The sequence below is a fragment of the Podarcis tiliguerta genome (assembly GCF_965153285.1).
Source record: "Podarcis tiliguerta genome assembly, chromosome: 3".
Classification (NCBI taxonomy): Eukaryota; Metazoa; Chordata; class Lepidosauria; order Squamata; family Lacertidae; genus Podarcis; species Podarcis tiliguerta.
In genome coordinates this window covers 28,832,883-28,850,694 of record NC_139536.1, presented here as the reverse complement: position 1 = coordinate 28,850,694, position 17,812 = coordinate 28,832,883, and the positions used below count along the sequence as shown (strand labels likewise).

At 41.8% G+C, this 17,812-nt stretch overlaps 1 protein-coding gene and 1 long non-coding RNA gene across 2 annotated transcripts in view; one reads left to right on the top strand and one right to left on the bottom strand.

Annotated features, from left to right (window-relative positions):
* IARS2 (isoleucyl-tRNA synthetase 2, mitochondrial) overlaps positions 1-17,812 on the bottom strand; it is a 32,012-nt gene that overhangs the window by 8,958 nt on the left and 5,242 nt on the right. The window contains exons 9-16 of the mRNA XM_083433279.1: positions 16,919-17,088; positions 14,931-15,021; positions 14,647-14,798; positions 14,210-14,370; positions 6,197-6,299; positions 5,555-5,642; positions 608-716; positions 420-522 (exon numbers count right to left, since the gene is read on the bottom strand). Coding sequence (XP_083289405.1) covers positions 420-522; positions 608-716; positions 5,555-5,642; positions 6,197-6,299; positions 14,210-14,370; positions 14,647-14,798; positions 14,931-15,021; positions 16,919-17,088 — 977 coding nt within the window. The remainder of the gene's footprint in view (positions 1-419; positions 523-607; positions 717-5,554; positions 5,643-6,196; positions 6,300-14,209; positions 14,371-14,646; positions 14,799-14,930; positions 15,022-16,918; positions 17,089-17,812) is intronic.
* Positions 6,692-13,788, top strand: LOC310674312. The gene is made up of 3 exons (XR_014509518.1): positions 6,692-7,292; positions 9,208-9,403; positions 10,226-13,788. It is a non-coding gene; the product is annotated as an uncharacterized lncRNA (long non-coding RNA).

The window sequence follows — 17,812 nt, the reverse complement described above, 5'->3', positions numbered from 1 at the left end:
CCAATGCATCTGCCTTTACCTCCCTTCCAGCCTGATCCTGGTTAACCTACCCACTCAGCCTGCATGCTATGCTCTCAGCTAAACCTTTCAACTCCAGAACATAGAAAGCTGCCTATTGATTCCTGTAGCCCAGTGGCTCTCCAAAGTCTCAAGCAGTGGACTTGCCCATCATTTGCTACTTTATCCTTCCGCACAATGGGTACTCTGCTGCTGTGATACCCTAAGAACATGTCTTACTCGCCACCTTCTTAGTAATTCTTCTCTCACTGCTGAGCTGGGGATGGATTTAATGCAAAGCAAATGATTTCAGGCAGTAAATAATCGGACCTAGCTGAACTATTGGGTGCTTACCATTGCTACTCTGAGAAACTAATAGACTGATTTTTGTGATTTGAGAACGTAACGATGCAATTACTCACGTTGCCGCCATTGATGACTACATCTGGATCGACAACGTTGCCAATCGATTTAGACATCTTTTCTCCTTTTTCACCAAGAGTGAATCCATGAACCATAACCGCCCTAGAAGAAAGACCCTGACGCTGTCATTTCCATCCACAGGTTCAACAGATAGTTACGATGTACTACTTTCCAAGCATCAACTTACTTAAACGGTGCCTTTTTTCGTGTTGCCACGCTGGTCAAGAGAGAAGACTGAAACCAGCCTCCCAGCTGGTCTTTCCCTTCCAAGTATAGATCAGCCCTTTCACCTGCATCTGAATAAAGTCAAGAAAAAAGTGGCATTTTAAAGCAGGAATTTAGCTGCTGTGGAGCTTTTGCTTTAATACCGTGTTATACTAATGTAACCCGTAAAGACAGCTTTACAGCAAAGTTTACACAAAGTCCTTTAAAAACACACACACAACACCATCACACAATCTGAACATGCCTCATAAATAAAATACTAAATCTAACCATTTTTAAAGACACTTAAAAGACTTCAGAGTGCAGGTACTGTTAAGATTCTTCCTCCCAAATAAAAGGGTGAATCCAGTTGTTTGATTCAATAAAAGACACACCTCCTGCGACCTGAATAGGAGTGGGAAAGGTAGAATTTTGGCCAGTGCATCTTTTCACATCCCTGAAGTCTTATGCAAGAAGACACCTCATTCACTTGCATTTCCTCCCCTAGCATAAGGCCTCTGTCCCATATTAAACCTATGAAAATGAGGGAGCAGATTTTTGAAAAAAATCTAATTTGCCTTGCAATGGGAACTTTGAACATTTCATTTTTCCCCTCCACAGCAGTATTCAGTTACTCCTTTCAGAGATTCCTTTGTCACACCATTTTTTACAGCCTTCTGCTGTTTGTTTAAGGAATTTTGATATTTAAATTCTGCTGTAACAAGCACAACGTGACAAAGGTCACAGAGAAGTGATTTACTATGTAACACACCTATGCACTAAAGTCATGCCTTAAGTGTGGCAGCAACTGTACTTTGGAACTCCCTGCCTATTGACATTAGGTAGGCACCTGCCAAAAGCTTTTCTTCTTTCAGCGGGCCTTGTGACACACTCCTTCAGTGAAGATGGGAGCAAAGTCTGGAGTGATTTGACCTTGGTCACTCCTCTCCTCAAACAACAAAGAATTCAATACATCATATAAACCTAAAACAGGAACTCTTGATATCGGGGGTTCCTGTGACAACTCATTCCCTGAAGTAGGTATCAATTAAAGCTGAGGCATGATGGAAATGAAAACTGTATTTTTCTTGACTAAACCTGAAAGGAGGATAAAGCTTGGCAGTTCACTATTAAAGACACAATACAGTGGTACCTCAGGTTAAGAACTTAATTCGTTCTGGAGGTCTGTTCTTAACCTGAAACTGTTCTTAACCTGAAGCACCACTTTAGCTAATGGGGCCTCCTGCTGCCGCCAGAGCACGATTTCTGTTCTCATCCTGAAGCAAAGTTCTTAACCCGAGGTACTATTTCTGGGTTAGCGGAGTCTGTAACCTGAAGCATATGTAACCTCAAGCGTATGTAACCCGAGGTACCACTGTACTTATTTTCTGTCAGAAACACTGTTTCACATTTGAACAAGAACTTTACTTATAATTCTCCGCAACAGAAGAGTTTCTATTAAAACTATCTCCTTCTAGAATGGCTATCCACTTTTCCTTTTCACATAAAAGCACCTCTAGCCCCTTCCTAAATCCTTTTCAGCCACCTAAGGAAATTAAACAGGTTTATCCTGCCTAACTAGCTGTTTCTTTAACATCCTCACTCTCTCCTAATTGGCCAGTTCTCCTCCCTGGTATGATTGGCTAAGGGTCCCCAAGATGATGACCCAATGGTCTGTCTGGGGCCCATCCAGAGACATGATTTGGTTACATATGTTCTTATATTTGTTTTAGACGTTTTATTGTTTTTAGATGTTATGTTTTGATTTTATTTTTCATTTCATTCTTTAAAGTCACAATAGGGTAACCTGCCCTGGGCTCCTTTGGGAGGAAGGGAAGGATACAAATTTAATAAACACACACACGCACACATACATACATACATACATACACACACACACACACACACAAAGGCACACACACACTATAATCCAGTGAAATGCAATGCACACAAGGCTCCCAACATGCGTAAGGTTTAATGGCAGGATGTTGTTGCTCTGATTACACACCCACTGCAAACATGGCACTACTCTGGCAGTCCAGAGGCCACAGGAAACTTCCTGCAGAGATTTTATTTGGAGATGGTTAAGATAAAAACCTCAAGCTTTCAATTTAAAAAATGGAGGGGAAAGACTTCAGCTCGACAAAGCTGCATTCCTGTAAAAAGTCACTTGGATTAATCCCCCATTGAAAGAAGTGGGATGCCCGCAAAACAAATGCCAGTGTGGTGTGGTGGTTAATAGCGGTGGACTCGTAATCTGGGGAACCAGGTTCGCTTCCCCGCTCCTCTACATGCAGCTACTGGGTGACCTTGGCCTAGTCACACTTCTCTGAAGTCTCTCAGCCTCACTCACCTTGTTGTTGGGGAGGAAGGGAAAGGAGATGGTTAGTGGCTTTGAGACTCCTTAAGGGGAGTGAAAGGCGGGATATCAAGTCCAAATGCATAGCACTGCACTGTAAAAGTGTATCATGCAAGTATGTGCATTGTGGGGGAAATTTTGTTGCCAAAGAACTATATTCCGTGGGCCTCTACAAAGCACTGTAAAGTCCCTTACAGAGAAAAACAGGAAAGGAAAGAAAGGGGGAAACATATTGACAAAATGTGGAAAGCAGACAACACCTTGGGGTGGGGGCAAATGTAATCTTGCTATGTGTGCTCCTAAGAGAAACCTTCCATTCAAACAGATTCAGCGTCAACCGTCTATCAATATGTGTGTGTTCTTGTTATTAATACACGCACTGACATACTGTTTTATAACTGCTCTGCCCAAATTTAAACCGTGTTTTGTATTATGGATTTTATGTTGGACTTTTTAAATGTGAGCTGCCTTGAATGAGTTGTATTCAGAAAAAGTGGCCTGTAAATAGTTCAAAGAAAAATAAAGAAGAAGAATATATGTTTTCAAACACACTTCTGACTTGAGACTGAAATTGGCCCAAGTTTGTGCAAACAAAAAATAATTCATTCTTAACTGCTCGCATATCTCTATGTAGATATCTGCCTCCCCCCCCCCCATTACAGTTTACAACATGAAAAAAATGGGATAGAAGGCTTTTAATTAGGGTTATTCTTTACAGTTAGGGAACATAGGTTCTTAATAATCCTTTTTTTGCTGGAATATAGTATTCTGTATCTTTGATTATAGGAGACTTTAACCCATAGATTAAGTACAATTACCCAGACCTTTCCCTTAAACTACCACTGTCAGCACAAAAGCTCTAACCAGATAGTCTTGTTATAAAACAATCCCATTCGTTTAGTTAAACATTAGTGTGGTGAGAGCTAGTACAAAGACGACAGACAGATTTCAGTGCTGTTTTTATCTGATGCTCCATTTCTCTGGCATCTTTAAACTTGGCTTAAGCAAGCAGATCCTTCTGCACGAGGAACACAACCTAATTCAGTGTTTCTAGATACAGAATACTCAAACCAGAACTAAAAAGCAGTATTGCATGTGTGTGTTTCGATGAATGATGGCTCTGCAAGTAGTTAAGAGTTGTGCTGCAGTGATATCTAGGGCTATGTTCTCCCAAATACTAGAGTACATTTCAACCATGACATTAAAGTGTGTCCATGATTAAACAATGTATTGCAGTGAGAGGAATACAGCAAGATTCTCCTCTCCAGTTCCTGCTATGTCCATTTTTAGTTGAACCAGGACAACTTCCTCCTTGCAGTTTTGTAAGCATGCACTGGGTGAAAAGGAATGGTTTTAACTCAAGGTGTTGTATTGTTTGTTATGGCTTTCTCTGCAGCTTTTGAAAAGGTACAAGTAGTTTAGTTCCAAAGATTCCTTATTTTAAGAATTGATAAACTGCTTGACATAAAATACTAGTATTTTACAGATTTATAAACTGTTTCAGAACCAGAAGCAACTGGGGCAGTGTACAGTAAGATAAAATATAAAAGATACAGACTATAAAAACAATAAAACTGTGTCTTAAATTTGTACAATTAATACAGTATTCCATAAGTGTCTGGTCATACTTCAGGGAAAGCCTTCTTAAATAAAAATGTATTCAGTAGCTGTAATTATATTAAGTCGTCAAGTCATAAACAAGATCCTGAATGCTTAATGGCAATTTGAGCTGCTGTCCCAGTCAGCTGGTTCATTGTCTTCAATTCCAACACAGCCCAGCAGACCACTGCACAGTTGACATTGAATGTTGGAGATAGACACCTTATCTCAAGAGTTTGTAGGTATCATTGGGCAGAGCTTCCAAGCAGTTATAAACTTGGCTTCTGGTCATCAGAATTCACCTGACCAAAATATGCACAAGAAAGGAAGAATGCACTGCTAATGCACAATGTAATGTGTTGACCCTGGTTATAAAACCATCTTTGTCCATCTCTTTCAGTTTCTTGAAGAATACTGTCAGGATTTTGCAACTGTAAGGGAGCTGTACAAAATTCACTATTATCTAACTGAATGGTTTCAAGACAAGGGGCAAAGAGCCCTTCAATAAACGCACTGTTTGCTGATGGTTCTATTGCTTCCCTGGGTTGCTGGGAAATTAAAAACACCACCACCACAACCCTGGGCCAACATGTTTTACAGTTCAACAAGATAGTTATCAGACATTTGTGTACTCCGGGTGTAAAGTTCAAAAGCATTGATGCCCTGTATCAGATTCCGACTCAAAGCAGCATCCCATGCTGCACCTTTCTGCCATTATACTGAGGAGCATATAAAGGTGAAGACATAGGTCTTCCCTGCCCCCCCCCCCCCCGTTGTATATATGTCACCTCTGCAAATATTCAGTGTATTTTGTGTATTTTGGTAAATTGTCAGAGATGGTGGGAGCTATAACCCAACAATATCTGGGGGGGGGGGCACAGTTTCCCCATCTCCCTGTGAACATTGAGGGTGAATGTCTATTGCCCAACTGCACAATTCTTGATAGTAACTGAATTTAAAACCACCCCTTACCTTCCAAAACGTGAGCCCAAGATGTTCCACTATCAAACCAGATGTCTAGGACATCCTGACCTTGTACGTAATCCTGGACATCGCCAGCCTGTTCCAGAAATAAAGAAATTAAGGATTCCACAACTCTCAGACAGATCAGTTTTTCTTCCATTTCTACACCCTTGAATTCTGTGTTGCAAAAATTCACAAAGGACCAGCCACAGTATAACCTTTTATTATATCCTCATTGAAAGAGGCGACACATGTCAGTGTCAACTGAAGAGAAAACTCTTCATGCATGTGGGGCAGCAGAAGCAAGTGGGGCAGCAAGTCCAATAAAACATTATGCTATAAGAAAATTTGTTGGCATTTTAAGGTTTAAGCTATAGTTTTCTTTTTGTTTTCTTTTTGTGGGCGTATTCATACAACCTATTAACTGTTCTAGTTACTGTCTTGACCCAGCTCCAGGATAACATGGGACATTACTGGGAAGTGCTCGGCCTTTGCTGCTTGCTCCCTTTATCCCAGTCTACCACGGTATATGGGATCAGAATTAACCCCTGGCCTGCCAGACCACCAGCCTCCTGGTTCCTGCTCCTTGACTTCAGCCATTATCTACACGGACCAGACCTTCAGAGAGAACTTCCACTGACAATGACTTACCTGTGCCAAAGCTTCACTGGGAAGAAGCTGCTCAATAGGAAGGGTCCACCAGGCATCACTGCCATGCTGCTCCACTATCTTAATAACATTCTCAATGCTTTTTCTGTACGGGGGGTGGGGGGTGGGAGCAAAGCAGAGACAATGGATCAGGAGACTACTGCTAATATATTCTTCAAAATAGCACAAGACATTGAAGCAAACTGAGAACCAGCAGAACAGAGGTTGCTAATCTGGCGCCTGTGAAGGCCTTCGTTAGCACCCCCAGGAAGGAGCTCCCAACTCTGAGCATTCCCTTAAAAAAAAGAGCAAGTCTCTAGCCTTCCTAGATAAAGAGTTATGTAGCAAACTGTGCAGGTACTTCATATTGCTTTATCCTACAGAGCAGCTCCCAAAGCTGGAAGTTCCCAGCCGCTTTCCCTCAAACTGGTTGGGCAGCCATTTGATCCCTCCTCTACCTTCCTGCTCACCTCATGGTTTGCCTTCCCACTTTTTCTAGTATCATAAAGCATTTTTATTTTGGAAAGGGAGAGGTGATAAGAAGGTCTCTCCCCTGTTTTCTTGTTCCAGAGGGCATTTCGCCCCAGAGGGGAGGGGTTAAGAGATGATGAGCAGCCCTTCTTGTTGTTTCTTGCATTTTAATTCTGAGTGGCGGACAGAGTGAAAAGGGGGTTTCTTTCCCACTTGCCTTGAAGCTTGTCTCATTACTTTTTTCTTGCCCTGAAGGATGAGGTTTTTTAATTTTTTATTACAATAATATCCTCTAGGCAACTCAAGCTGGCAAGCATAGTTTTCCCCCTTACCATTATATCCTCGCAACCATAGTGTGAGGTACCTTAGGCTGAGAGACAGTGACTGGCCCAAAATCGCCCAGTGAACTTCATGACCAAGTAGGGAATTTGAAACCTGGTTTCCCAAGTCAACCAATCAGTTGCTGCTTTATTATTATGTAGAAATACCAGTAGTCCCAATTTTGTGTCGAGCCATACCCACTTGACAGCCATTTTGTGTCAAGCAATGCCCCCTTGTGACGGCCATTTTGTGACTGGTGCCTACAACATTCCCTCAGAATTCCAAATCTGTCCCTGGGACCCAAAAGGTTGGTGACCATTGCATTGGAACTTCCAGTTCTGAGGCATGAGCTGTATAAAAAAGTAAAACTTTTAAAGAGGCAAGCTTTATTTCAGAACATTGTGACATAAGAGTCTGCCGGATCAGGCCAGTGGTTCATCTAGCCCATCATCCTGTTCTCACAGTGGCCTGAGGGAAGCACAAGAGCACTCTGCCCACCTGTAACATGGACATTATGGCACGTGGCTAGCAGCTGTGAATGGCCTTTTCCTCTCAATGAATCTGTCTAATCCTCTTTTAAAGCCATCCAAGTTGGCGGCTACGACTGCCTCCAGTGGGAGCGAGTTCCATAATTTAACTACAATGAATTTAAAATGATCCACCTGTTTGAAGCCTCAGGCTTCTTACCATGGAGAGTAGCCATTTCTGTTGTCATATTTTGCCTTCAATGATCGTGAACCTATCTAACTTTTTATAAGGTAATATCTTGATTCAACACATACTGGACTTTAGCAAAGCATATAAAAAGTGATAACAAAGCCATGTTACATTCCCTGAGAAAACAAAAGGGCAATAGCAATTGAACACACTTTGATGAGATTAGATTACTGCAAGTGAGACCTGCAACAAAATGATGCAGTGTGCAGCATTTCTATCAGGGTTCCAGCCATACCTACTTTCAAGATAGTCCACTGCATTCCCCTAAGCTAGCAGATGACCACCCTCTTAACTGTGGCTGGTGCCATTTTGGCTACAAAACGACAGGCACTCAGAAAATTAGGTGGCTATAGGATGTACTTCACTCTGCAACCTGACAAGCAGTTGATAGTGAAGATGCTATGGTTAGATATAATTAATAATCTGAATGTAACAGGCTTGAAAACAGCCACTTGTCTGGGGAAAATAAGAATTGCCTCCAGGCAACAAGGCACGAAACCTTCACAAGGGATAAATGAATGATATCAATGATACAGACATGACAAATGATAAACATGTGTAGGTGGGCAGGTGTCATTTGTGAAAATAGAACCATTCTTCAGAATCTCAGGCTCTCTCTCTATTTCCTTCAAGCTCTTAAGCAGTTTTGCAAACAAATTTTCAGAGTTTGCTGTTGTACAGACTAGAACCTAGCTTTAAAGCAGTAACATTCCTGGAAGAATTTATACTCTATATATTCAATGAGTGTTACCTGCTAATCTAAAACAGAACGTAAAATTACGCACAAAAACATCAGGAAACTCCTTTTCTTAAGAAGGTAAAAACAAAATATGATCCTACAGATTTCTAATTAACCAGAATGATCAGCAACTTACTGTTCTCACATTATTATTTTTTAAAAAAAGAACTACTAGCTATAGTTTTTCACAATCTCATTGGCCTCCAAAAACACCGTACAGCGGTACTTTGGGTTACATACGCTTCAGCTTACATACGCTTCAGGTTACAGACTCCGCTAACCCAGAAATAGTACCTTGGGTTAAGAACTTTGCTTCAGGATGAGAACAGAAATCGTGCTCTGGCGGCGTGGCAGCAGCAGGAGGCCCCATTAGCTAAAGTGGTGCTTCAGGTTAAGAACAGTTTCAGGTTAAGAACAGACCTCCGGAACGAATTAAGTACTTAACCCAAGGTACCACTGTATTTGATAGCCATAAAACCTTTCCAAATCCTGGAATACATCTCCACTCTTGTGGGTTGTTTCCCCCCCCCCCCACAACAACTCAAAAAAAAAAAAAAAACTCAAGGCAAAAAAACTCAAGGCAAAAGTTCTCTCTGCAGTGTACATTAAACACCTTCCTCAAATATCTACTTATCACTCTACGAAGGGCAAGTTTCAGTTTGAGAACCATAATTCACAATGTAAGCAAAAGAAGCTTGGCTGTAAAACTTTGCCCTGGATTTATACGCCGTATAGGGCAGAAGTTGCATTACGTGTCACTCTCTAGGTTTCTAGCATGAAAATCCACAGGGCAATTCACGCTACCATGACGCCAACCAATCATTTTGAAGTCTGATATTGATTACACCAAATGCTTATTTAGTGGGAAATTAAGCAGCACTGAGACGTTTTTGGGGCGAGGAAAGAAACAGGCGCTGGTGGTTGCTGCTCCAACCTTTTTGTACAACAGCGAGGAGTGCCAGGTAAGCTCTCTTGCACTTACCTTTTAAGCTACTTAGGTAGGACCTTATAAATTTACAGAAATTAATGCAGATTTTGGATCAGAAATTAAGATTTAAGAGCTACGATGTGGAAGGATTAGCTCAACCAGGTGATTTAGTAATTTAGTAATTTTCTTAATTAAATGAGGATAACCACATCCAGCTATTAGTGAAATCTAGGTGATGGGACATTTAGCTCTCACGTGGACAGATATTCAAGTAGTTAACCTTGAGTACTTGGAAAGCAGCTGATTTAGATTTATTTTAAATCTAAGTCATTCCAACTAATCTGGATTGTCAATGAGGAAGCTTTCCCCTTATTTGAATAAAGTATCTAGTGTACAACAAGCTGCAAATGCTTTCACAAATTTGTAATTAACTCTTTCCATTTCTGCTCAGTGTTCTCACACTGCATAGTTCAGGATTTTGTAAGCTTTAAATTAAATTAAGTTCCAGGGGCCACTGTTTCTTCTGTAAGTGGGAAAACGTTTAGGTTCAGTCCTTCCACTTCATAGAGAGAAGACTGTTAATCTGCTTCATAGTTTAAGAAACAGTTTTCTTAAGGACACACAAGTCCTTAAGGACACACAAGTCCTTACCTAGTAATTCAATTTCAAAGCTATATTGATGAATAACTTTCATTTATCTGTTGTGGGAAATTGAAAGCTGGTTGTATTTCTTTTAACATAAATTCATGTGCCTCTAATCTCAACATTTCTCAAAGCAGAGAAATGCTTCTCCAGAAAGGATTTTATCTGCATTCAAATACCATTTTTAAACTTTTCTTCTTCTTCTTCTTTAAAGATTCTTTGATGGATCGTGGTACCTGCTGCAGCATAATCCACTTCTGTACTATACTTGTGGGGCACCAGGGATGTACCAGATTCCCCACATGGCACTGGATATAAATGGGGGACTGGGTGGGGCAAGAGACAGCAAACTCTTGATTTTTCACATGTAACAGGTATGTCAGAAATGGACATTTAAAAAAAAATCACTCTAGTAAATGTTCTATGGGCTACGCAAAACATTTGTTCTGCTTATCTTGAGGTTCAGGGGAACATTTCCCAGACACCTATTTTAGACGAGATGCAATAAGAACATTTACAGACCCAACGATGGACAGAAAAGAAATGCTCCAAGCAGGGCTGTCAAGTGTAACAGCAACTCCATGTGGACTAGCCATATTTCCAGTGGAGGTGCTGTTACTTTTGAAGGCCACTGACCTTCACTGGATATTGCCTGAAGAACAACTGCACAACAGAACAACTAGCTACCTGTTATTTACAGTGCATCAGCTCTACTGAAAACACCGTGTTTCTTTCCCAAATTTTATTTCTGTATGATAATATTGGCATGATGTCTAGCTACACACGTAAAAGTACCGTGTGTTCAGCAGAAAATGTTCTGACAAAGTTTCTGTTCAAAACTGAGGTTCAGGGTAATGACCTATGATTTGACAGACAGTGCTTTCTAAGTCTGCCTGTCATTTCTGTAGGCCAATATTCTGAATACTTTCACTACTCCGCAAGGAATGCACAAGATCTGTATGTCAAGTAAACAAACACATAAAAGTATAAAATAAACATACTTTTATCTAACTATGCAGTCCTCATCTGCACAGCAGCTTAGTTTGCAGTCATGTATTACTAACTACTGTATTTAACCAAAGAGAATATTTGCTTCACATGATTGCTCCGTAAACTGCCCTTAGTTTACACCTGCAAGTGATAATGTACAATCTGAGCTTTAAAAAAACTGTTGGAGTTGACCGATTTGTCCCAATTGTTCAGTATAACGTCAGCAATATTAGTGGCATATATATCAATTGCATGTTTCAAAAGAGTACGCTTTAGCTGCTGCTTGTTAGATAACTGCCTAGATGTTCACTTCAAAACTACAATAAGGAGTATCTTTGCTTCCAATAAAATGCTTTATTCAGCTATTTTCAAAATGTCATCCCATGTATGGCCAAGAGTGCTAAGAGTGTTTAATTTATTTTCATCCCTGATCATACAAAAGAAGAGATTTTATGATCAAGGGTGTTTTTTTATTAAATGAACCGAATTCATAAACAGTAACTTCCTGCAGTACAGGAGGGCAAAGTACATGATTGCAAGTAGTGTACCATAAAAGAGGAAGCAAATAATGTGTAGGATTATTTAGAACATGCGGTTTTCTGCGTTCATGTCTAGAGCTTGGAGCATGTTTTCTCGTACTTATCCGTGCTACTGCCATTTATTAACCAAAGATGTTACCTATTGAATCTGAAATGTTCTACATATGAAGGGTATGTGGTTGGGCACCGAGCTCTCATCTCCCTCTATCTTGCGCTACAAGTGAACAGTGCTAAGTTAACAGGTTGAGTCGCTTCAGGAACACTGCTGGATTTGCCTTAACCAGAGTAAACACACACAGTGTCAAATCCAGGTAGAAGCAGCACACGAGTATACGCAACCCCATAGCCCACTCCAGAAATCTTATTCCTAGTTCCAGAGTTGGAGCTAAACATGGCCCATCCACAAATCCTTTGTGACAAGAGACTATCAGGATCTCATGAACATCAATTTCAGAACTTCTAAAGCAGAGACTTCAGTCTTGCATGGTCAATTTATTGTTTTGTTACTAGAACCACCAATGTGCTTTAAAAGCTTACAGAGTAAGAGAGCATGCACATCATTTTGATTTACGTGATCACAAGCATGAACTCTTGCATAAGAATGAAGGCACCTTGTTGCAAGAACCCCAGCAACCAACAGATTCTAAGCCGTTCACCGGAAATTAGCCTACCAGAATACTTTGGTCAACCTTCTTGCCGACCCCTGCCCTGAGAAACACACTTATCCATCTCTATCTGCTGCACAATGTTTGCAGAGGGAGTAGCGCAGAGGACAAAGAGTAAGGTGTGGTTAAAACTGGAACACAGACAGTTTACAACAGCAAATTGGCAAGACAAAGCCATTTTTATGTTTCAAGAATGAGCAATGCCTTGACCTGCTTTGATACCTAAGTACCAAAGGGCAGGGGTACTAGTTCTCTAGTTGAGCCACAATATTTTGCAAACACTGTGAAATCTGAGGTCAGGCAGATTTAGGCCCAGCATTATTCCTTCCAGGAATTAACCATTAGTTGTGCCCTTTTTCCTTTCCACCCAATCAGTTCTCTTAATCATGACGAGGTGGGAAAAACCTCTTCTCCCTGGTGCAAACTAGTCTCCCGGCCCAGCTTGCTTCCGGGGAAACTAAGCAGGACAGGACAGGATTGGGTTGCATGAGAAGAGTTCACCAAGAACACCAACAGCTCTCCTTTATTAATGAAAAATAGCAAGCAGGCCTTGCAAATCAGGAATCAGAGAGGAGAAATAATAAAAGCAGACATATAGGACAAGAGGGGGACATGGTGCTTCACCTGGCCACAAACAAACATTTAGGGGAAAGAAGATGGGCTTTTGCAAATCACAACTGACACAGGGATTATTGTTTGATGATGCAGTCTTTTCTCCTGTGAAAGCCAGAATGGAGTGCAGTACGGCAGATAGGCAATAATACCTGTGCTCAGTGATGTATTTCCTCTAGCTCCCAAGAGGTCTCCCGATACCCAAGATATGGGATATTCGGACAGACTTTACTCTGTAGCCACTGCAACCCCAGGCTGCATCTGCCCCTGCTGTAAGAACTACAGCTGGGCAGCCTCACCAGGCCTCTGCCACGGGGCAAGCGCTGCCATGAACATGTCTGGTTTTTCTGCAGACAGACTCAACACTGTTTTGCTCTTACCCGACAGCTGCAGTCTGATGAACTTATGGACCTCATGCCTCTTCCTCACCTTGAGCAGCCTCAAAGAAACACCTGCTGCTGCTGTATGGTTGCCACAGCAAACCACAACAACAGGGACTAGTTCACAGATAGATGCCACTTCCCAAGGGCCAGCACAAATGCAAAAATAACCACCAAATGGAGTGATTCGAGACTCAGGCAGTGGGCTTGTTTCTTAGGGTCTGGAGCTGCCAGGTTGAGACCCACCCTCTTACTGTTTCCCAAATAAGTGAATGCAGGCTCATTCGTCATTCATGGAGGGGGGAACCCAGGGCTGCACTTGGCTCTCAGATGAGCAGGGTTCCCAGCACCACCCCTTCATTCCTTGATGCTAGACAGCAGAGCCTATGCTCCTTGACCCCAGTGTTGCAGTGCAATGTGCACTGCAAATAAGACAGGCTTCATCCTCTGTACATTTTGCTCCCAGCAGGTAAATGCCTGTGGTCTGCCTATTTAGCACACTGTGATGGTTTGACGTAGAATCATAGAATTGCAGGTTTGGAAGGGACACCAAGGGTCATATAGTCCAACCCCCTGAAATGCTGGAATCTCAGCTTGAATAGATGCGTCCCATTCTGTGGCCGCTTTCATGGGGATGTGCTGCAATCTGCATGCAAACCCTTGAGGTAGACTTTGCCCCATTTAGTCTAGAGGGCTGCTCTGTACTCTTATCCCATCCCATGCAGATCCCGACATCAAATCCAATAGCTGCAGTGCTCGTTTACGCCAAGCATCCATCAAACATCCTGAGAGATTTTAATTTGGGAACAAACATGCTAATATATCACAGGATTGGATTGCTGTGCAAAATGCCCTGTTTCGACAAATCATCCGCCACAGGAACCGAAACAGCAAACGCCAGAATACGGCGTGTATCGTAACACCAATGATTGTTCTACGCAAAGAAGATTGTATTTCTGACAGCAAACCAAATTCCTTTTTGAAATAAAACAGAAGACTGTAAAGTACTCACCTGTTTATTAATGATTCTCCCGTTTCCTTATGGTAAAAAACTGGAATGGGAACACCCCAACGCCGCTGCCTCGATATACACCAGTACGTTCTTTTGTCCAGCATCTCTAGCATTCTGTTCACCCCCGAGGCAGGGACAAATTTTACTTTCTTTAGTGCGTCCTGTAAAATAGCCAGAAAGAGTTTGGCAAAGTTGAGACTTAAAGGAAGATGGAGGCACTATTTAGACCATGGATGGTGAGACTGGGGTGCCCAACTCCCATCAGCCCCAGCTAGCAAAGCCAATGGTCTTCCATGCTACACATCACTCATCAGAAAGCCACCTAGAGGCATGCAGTAAGACTGATACTTTCGGTAATTAAAATATCAGCTATGCAAAGCATGCTCCCCTCCCACAAACAAGTGAGTATCCATACACCTTAGAAATCTGCTTTGTACCTGGGCAGCAGCCTTGAGATTTGCCGTATTAATGAACCACTGCTTGCTGGCACGAATGATCACTGGTTTCTTAGTCCTCCAGTCATAGGGGTAGCTGTGTATGCATTTCTCTTCTTTTAATAAGCTCTTTGTTCCTTGAAGCATCCGAATGACTGAGGAAAGTGAACAAAATTATCACTCGGCTGAAATTCCAAATGCTAATACACTTCTCTTGGCACAACAGGGCATTCATTATATTTGATAAACTCCACTTTATTTCTGAATACAATACAAAATATACATACCAGCTTCATTTCCTTCTTCAAGAACAGCTTTCTTTTGAAGCTCAGACCCTGCAGCCTCCGTGAAACGTCCATCTTCACCCACCAGGCAGTCCTAAGGGGGAGGTGGGAACGTTGGAGGTTATGTCAAAAAAGTTGAGAAAGTTTTGTCTGATTACAGGAGTGTGAGCTTACTACTAGAAGGAGGAAGGTGATATCATTCTTATCCAGAGTGAGGTATAAGATGCTAAACTTTCCCACCAGAAGCAAATACATTTAGCCATGAGAGAAAAGCAGACTTCCAAGATTTTAGTGAGGAGCATTAACTCTTTTTGCTCAAAATGCCAACTATCTGTCCATTCTAAGAGGAATAAAATCTCTTACTGCTCATACATAAAACCTTTTTAAAACTAAGATTAATATTTCAAATGTAAGCTTATAGCCCCCCCCATCTCTCATATAATTTATATTTTATACACATACAATTATATATGTTAGAGTATTACATAAATTCACAAATTCTAAGGGGATGGGATCTATCTGGAAGATACTCTCAGTTCTGGATTTTGCAGAGTAACCAAAGTGAAGGAACTACAGAGCTGGAAAGAGCTGTGGAGAATAGCAAGGGCAGCTAAAGGGATGTTTTTAAACATGAAGAGGGTGTTATCAAAGGAGCTGCCTACAGTCAACTCGAGATGGCAAAAGGAGACTTACATGAGGTACTCTCTAAGGAACACAAGTGCTCCAGATGAGCCAGGTACTTGGAACACCCTTCCCAGTATGTGCCTCCTCAGGCTCTGAGATGGTCAGGGGAGGACTTCCTAGTGGTATCACCAACAGGTATTGCCTCTTGTGTGGTGACATGTGGCAGGGACTTCTCTGCAGTGGCACCACAACAATGGAACTCTCCCCCTGTTGGAAATATGGCTGGCTCCTTCAGTATTGTCCTTCTAGCACCTTTAGAGGATGCATTTAGTCCTTCAGGTATTTTGGAAGAACTGAGACAGTAAGGCTGTACAGTGGTACCTCGGGTTACATACGCTTCAGGTTACAGACTCTGCTGATGCAGAAATAGTACCTCAGGTTAAGAACTTTGCTTCAGGATGAGAACAGAAATCGTGCTCCAGTGCGTGGCAGCAGCAGAAGGCCCCATTAGCTAATGTGGTGCTTCAGGTTAAGAACAGTTTCAGGTTAGGAATGGACCTCTGGAACGAATTAAGTACTTAACCCGAGGTACCACTGTATATGATATTTTGTGTTTTAGTAACCAACTGTTTGTCCCCAATGTTTAAAATGTTTTCTGTTCTAGGGTATGTTTTTTTTTAATGCTTTTATTTGCACATTCTGGATGCTAGGCAATCTAGATGATATAAAAAGGAATTATTAATAAAATAGAGGATTTATATACATCTTGTAAATCCATCACTATGTTTATGACAACTGGATGATTTTCAGGACCAAAACAAGAGCATTCTGTTCCTTTTTTGCACAACTACATGCGACCTATACCTGGATGAATACAACTATTGCTCTAACCCAATACACAAACACATTTTGTTCCACCTCCGACAGTATACTTAAAAAGATAAAGTTTCTTGCATACAGTGGCTCTTCCCTTCCCTCTATTCACCCCAGCAGCTTCCCCCACCCAATTTATTTTGGTGGGCTCCCCAGTTCTCTGGAACAGATTTGGGCAGGTGTGGGGGGAAAGGCAGAGGGGAGAAGAGGATGGGAAACCCTGTTGCACCAGCAAAGATTTGTACTGTTTGAGAATGGGCGTATCACCTAAGTCAGCCTTCCAAATGCAAGGGCCCTCTCCACAAAGTTTTAGACTACAAGCCCCCCACCAGCGTGACAGGTGGTTGTCTTCTCTACCTTGATGGCACCAGAGTGGCTATAGAGTGCTATCAAGTGATTTTATAACACTTATTATGTTTGATAAATAATATGTTTGGTGCAAGAAGGGGAAAAAACCCCACATGTTAAAGACAAAGCAAGCAAAAACACAGTACCATGGGTAGCTGGTGATGAGAAGCTACACTGTAATCTTCCATACCATGAGCTGGGGCTGTATGAACTAATCCTGTTCCTTTTGACATGGTCACATGGTTTGCAGGCAAAAGGGGAGACTGCTTTTCAGGAATGGTGGGGTGTGAGCACACACCACTTTCCAAATCTGTACCTGAAGGAGAACACAGCAGAAGGAAATACAACAACCGACCAGTAGAAAAACTGCACACATGTATATATCTGGAGGGGGTTGGAGGATGGAGAGAGAGAAGAGGTCTGCAGTGTTTCGTTGATGAAAAAGATGGCCAAAGAAATCAGGCAGCATCTTTTCCAAAGAAATACGTACTGATAATTCAGGTACTTAAAAGAAACTGCCAATAACATGCACCATCTTAAAAAGAAGCATTACCCTCTTCTCTCATGTAGGAGAGTGTGCTATCTCCACTCTCTGCCCCACCCACTCCAGTCCTTCCCATTGTTCTCATCTCATGAGCCACTTCCTGAAGCTTCCTGCATTTGTGAAGGCTCTCCAAACATTTTAGAACCCTGGAGCGAAGGGAACACATTGTTTCACAATGAGGGAGTGCTATTGAGTGCCCTTGTGTTTTTTGTTATCCTGTACTCAGGGTTAATGAGGGGTCTGCATATAGATGAAGGTGATGGATGGTTGCGTGAGAGGCAGGGAAGGGGAGATCTCCCAGGGCAGGAGGCTAAACAAGTTAGTCAACTTGTAGAGTGTTTAACACCCCATCTCCCTGACCACTCAATTTAAAGTTTCCCCATTCTTTCTATGGGGAGCTGTTGAATTACATAGCCTAGTTCAGTCAATCCTTTTGCCTGCCAGTGAGCAACTGGATTATCAGAGATTCACCTCCTAAAAAGCAACATGTGAACAG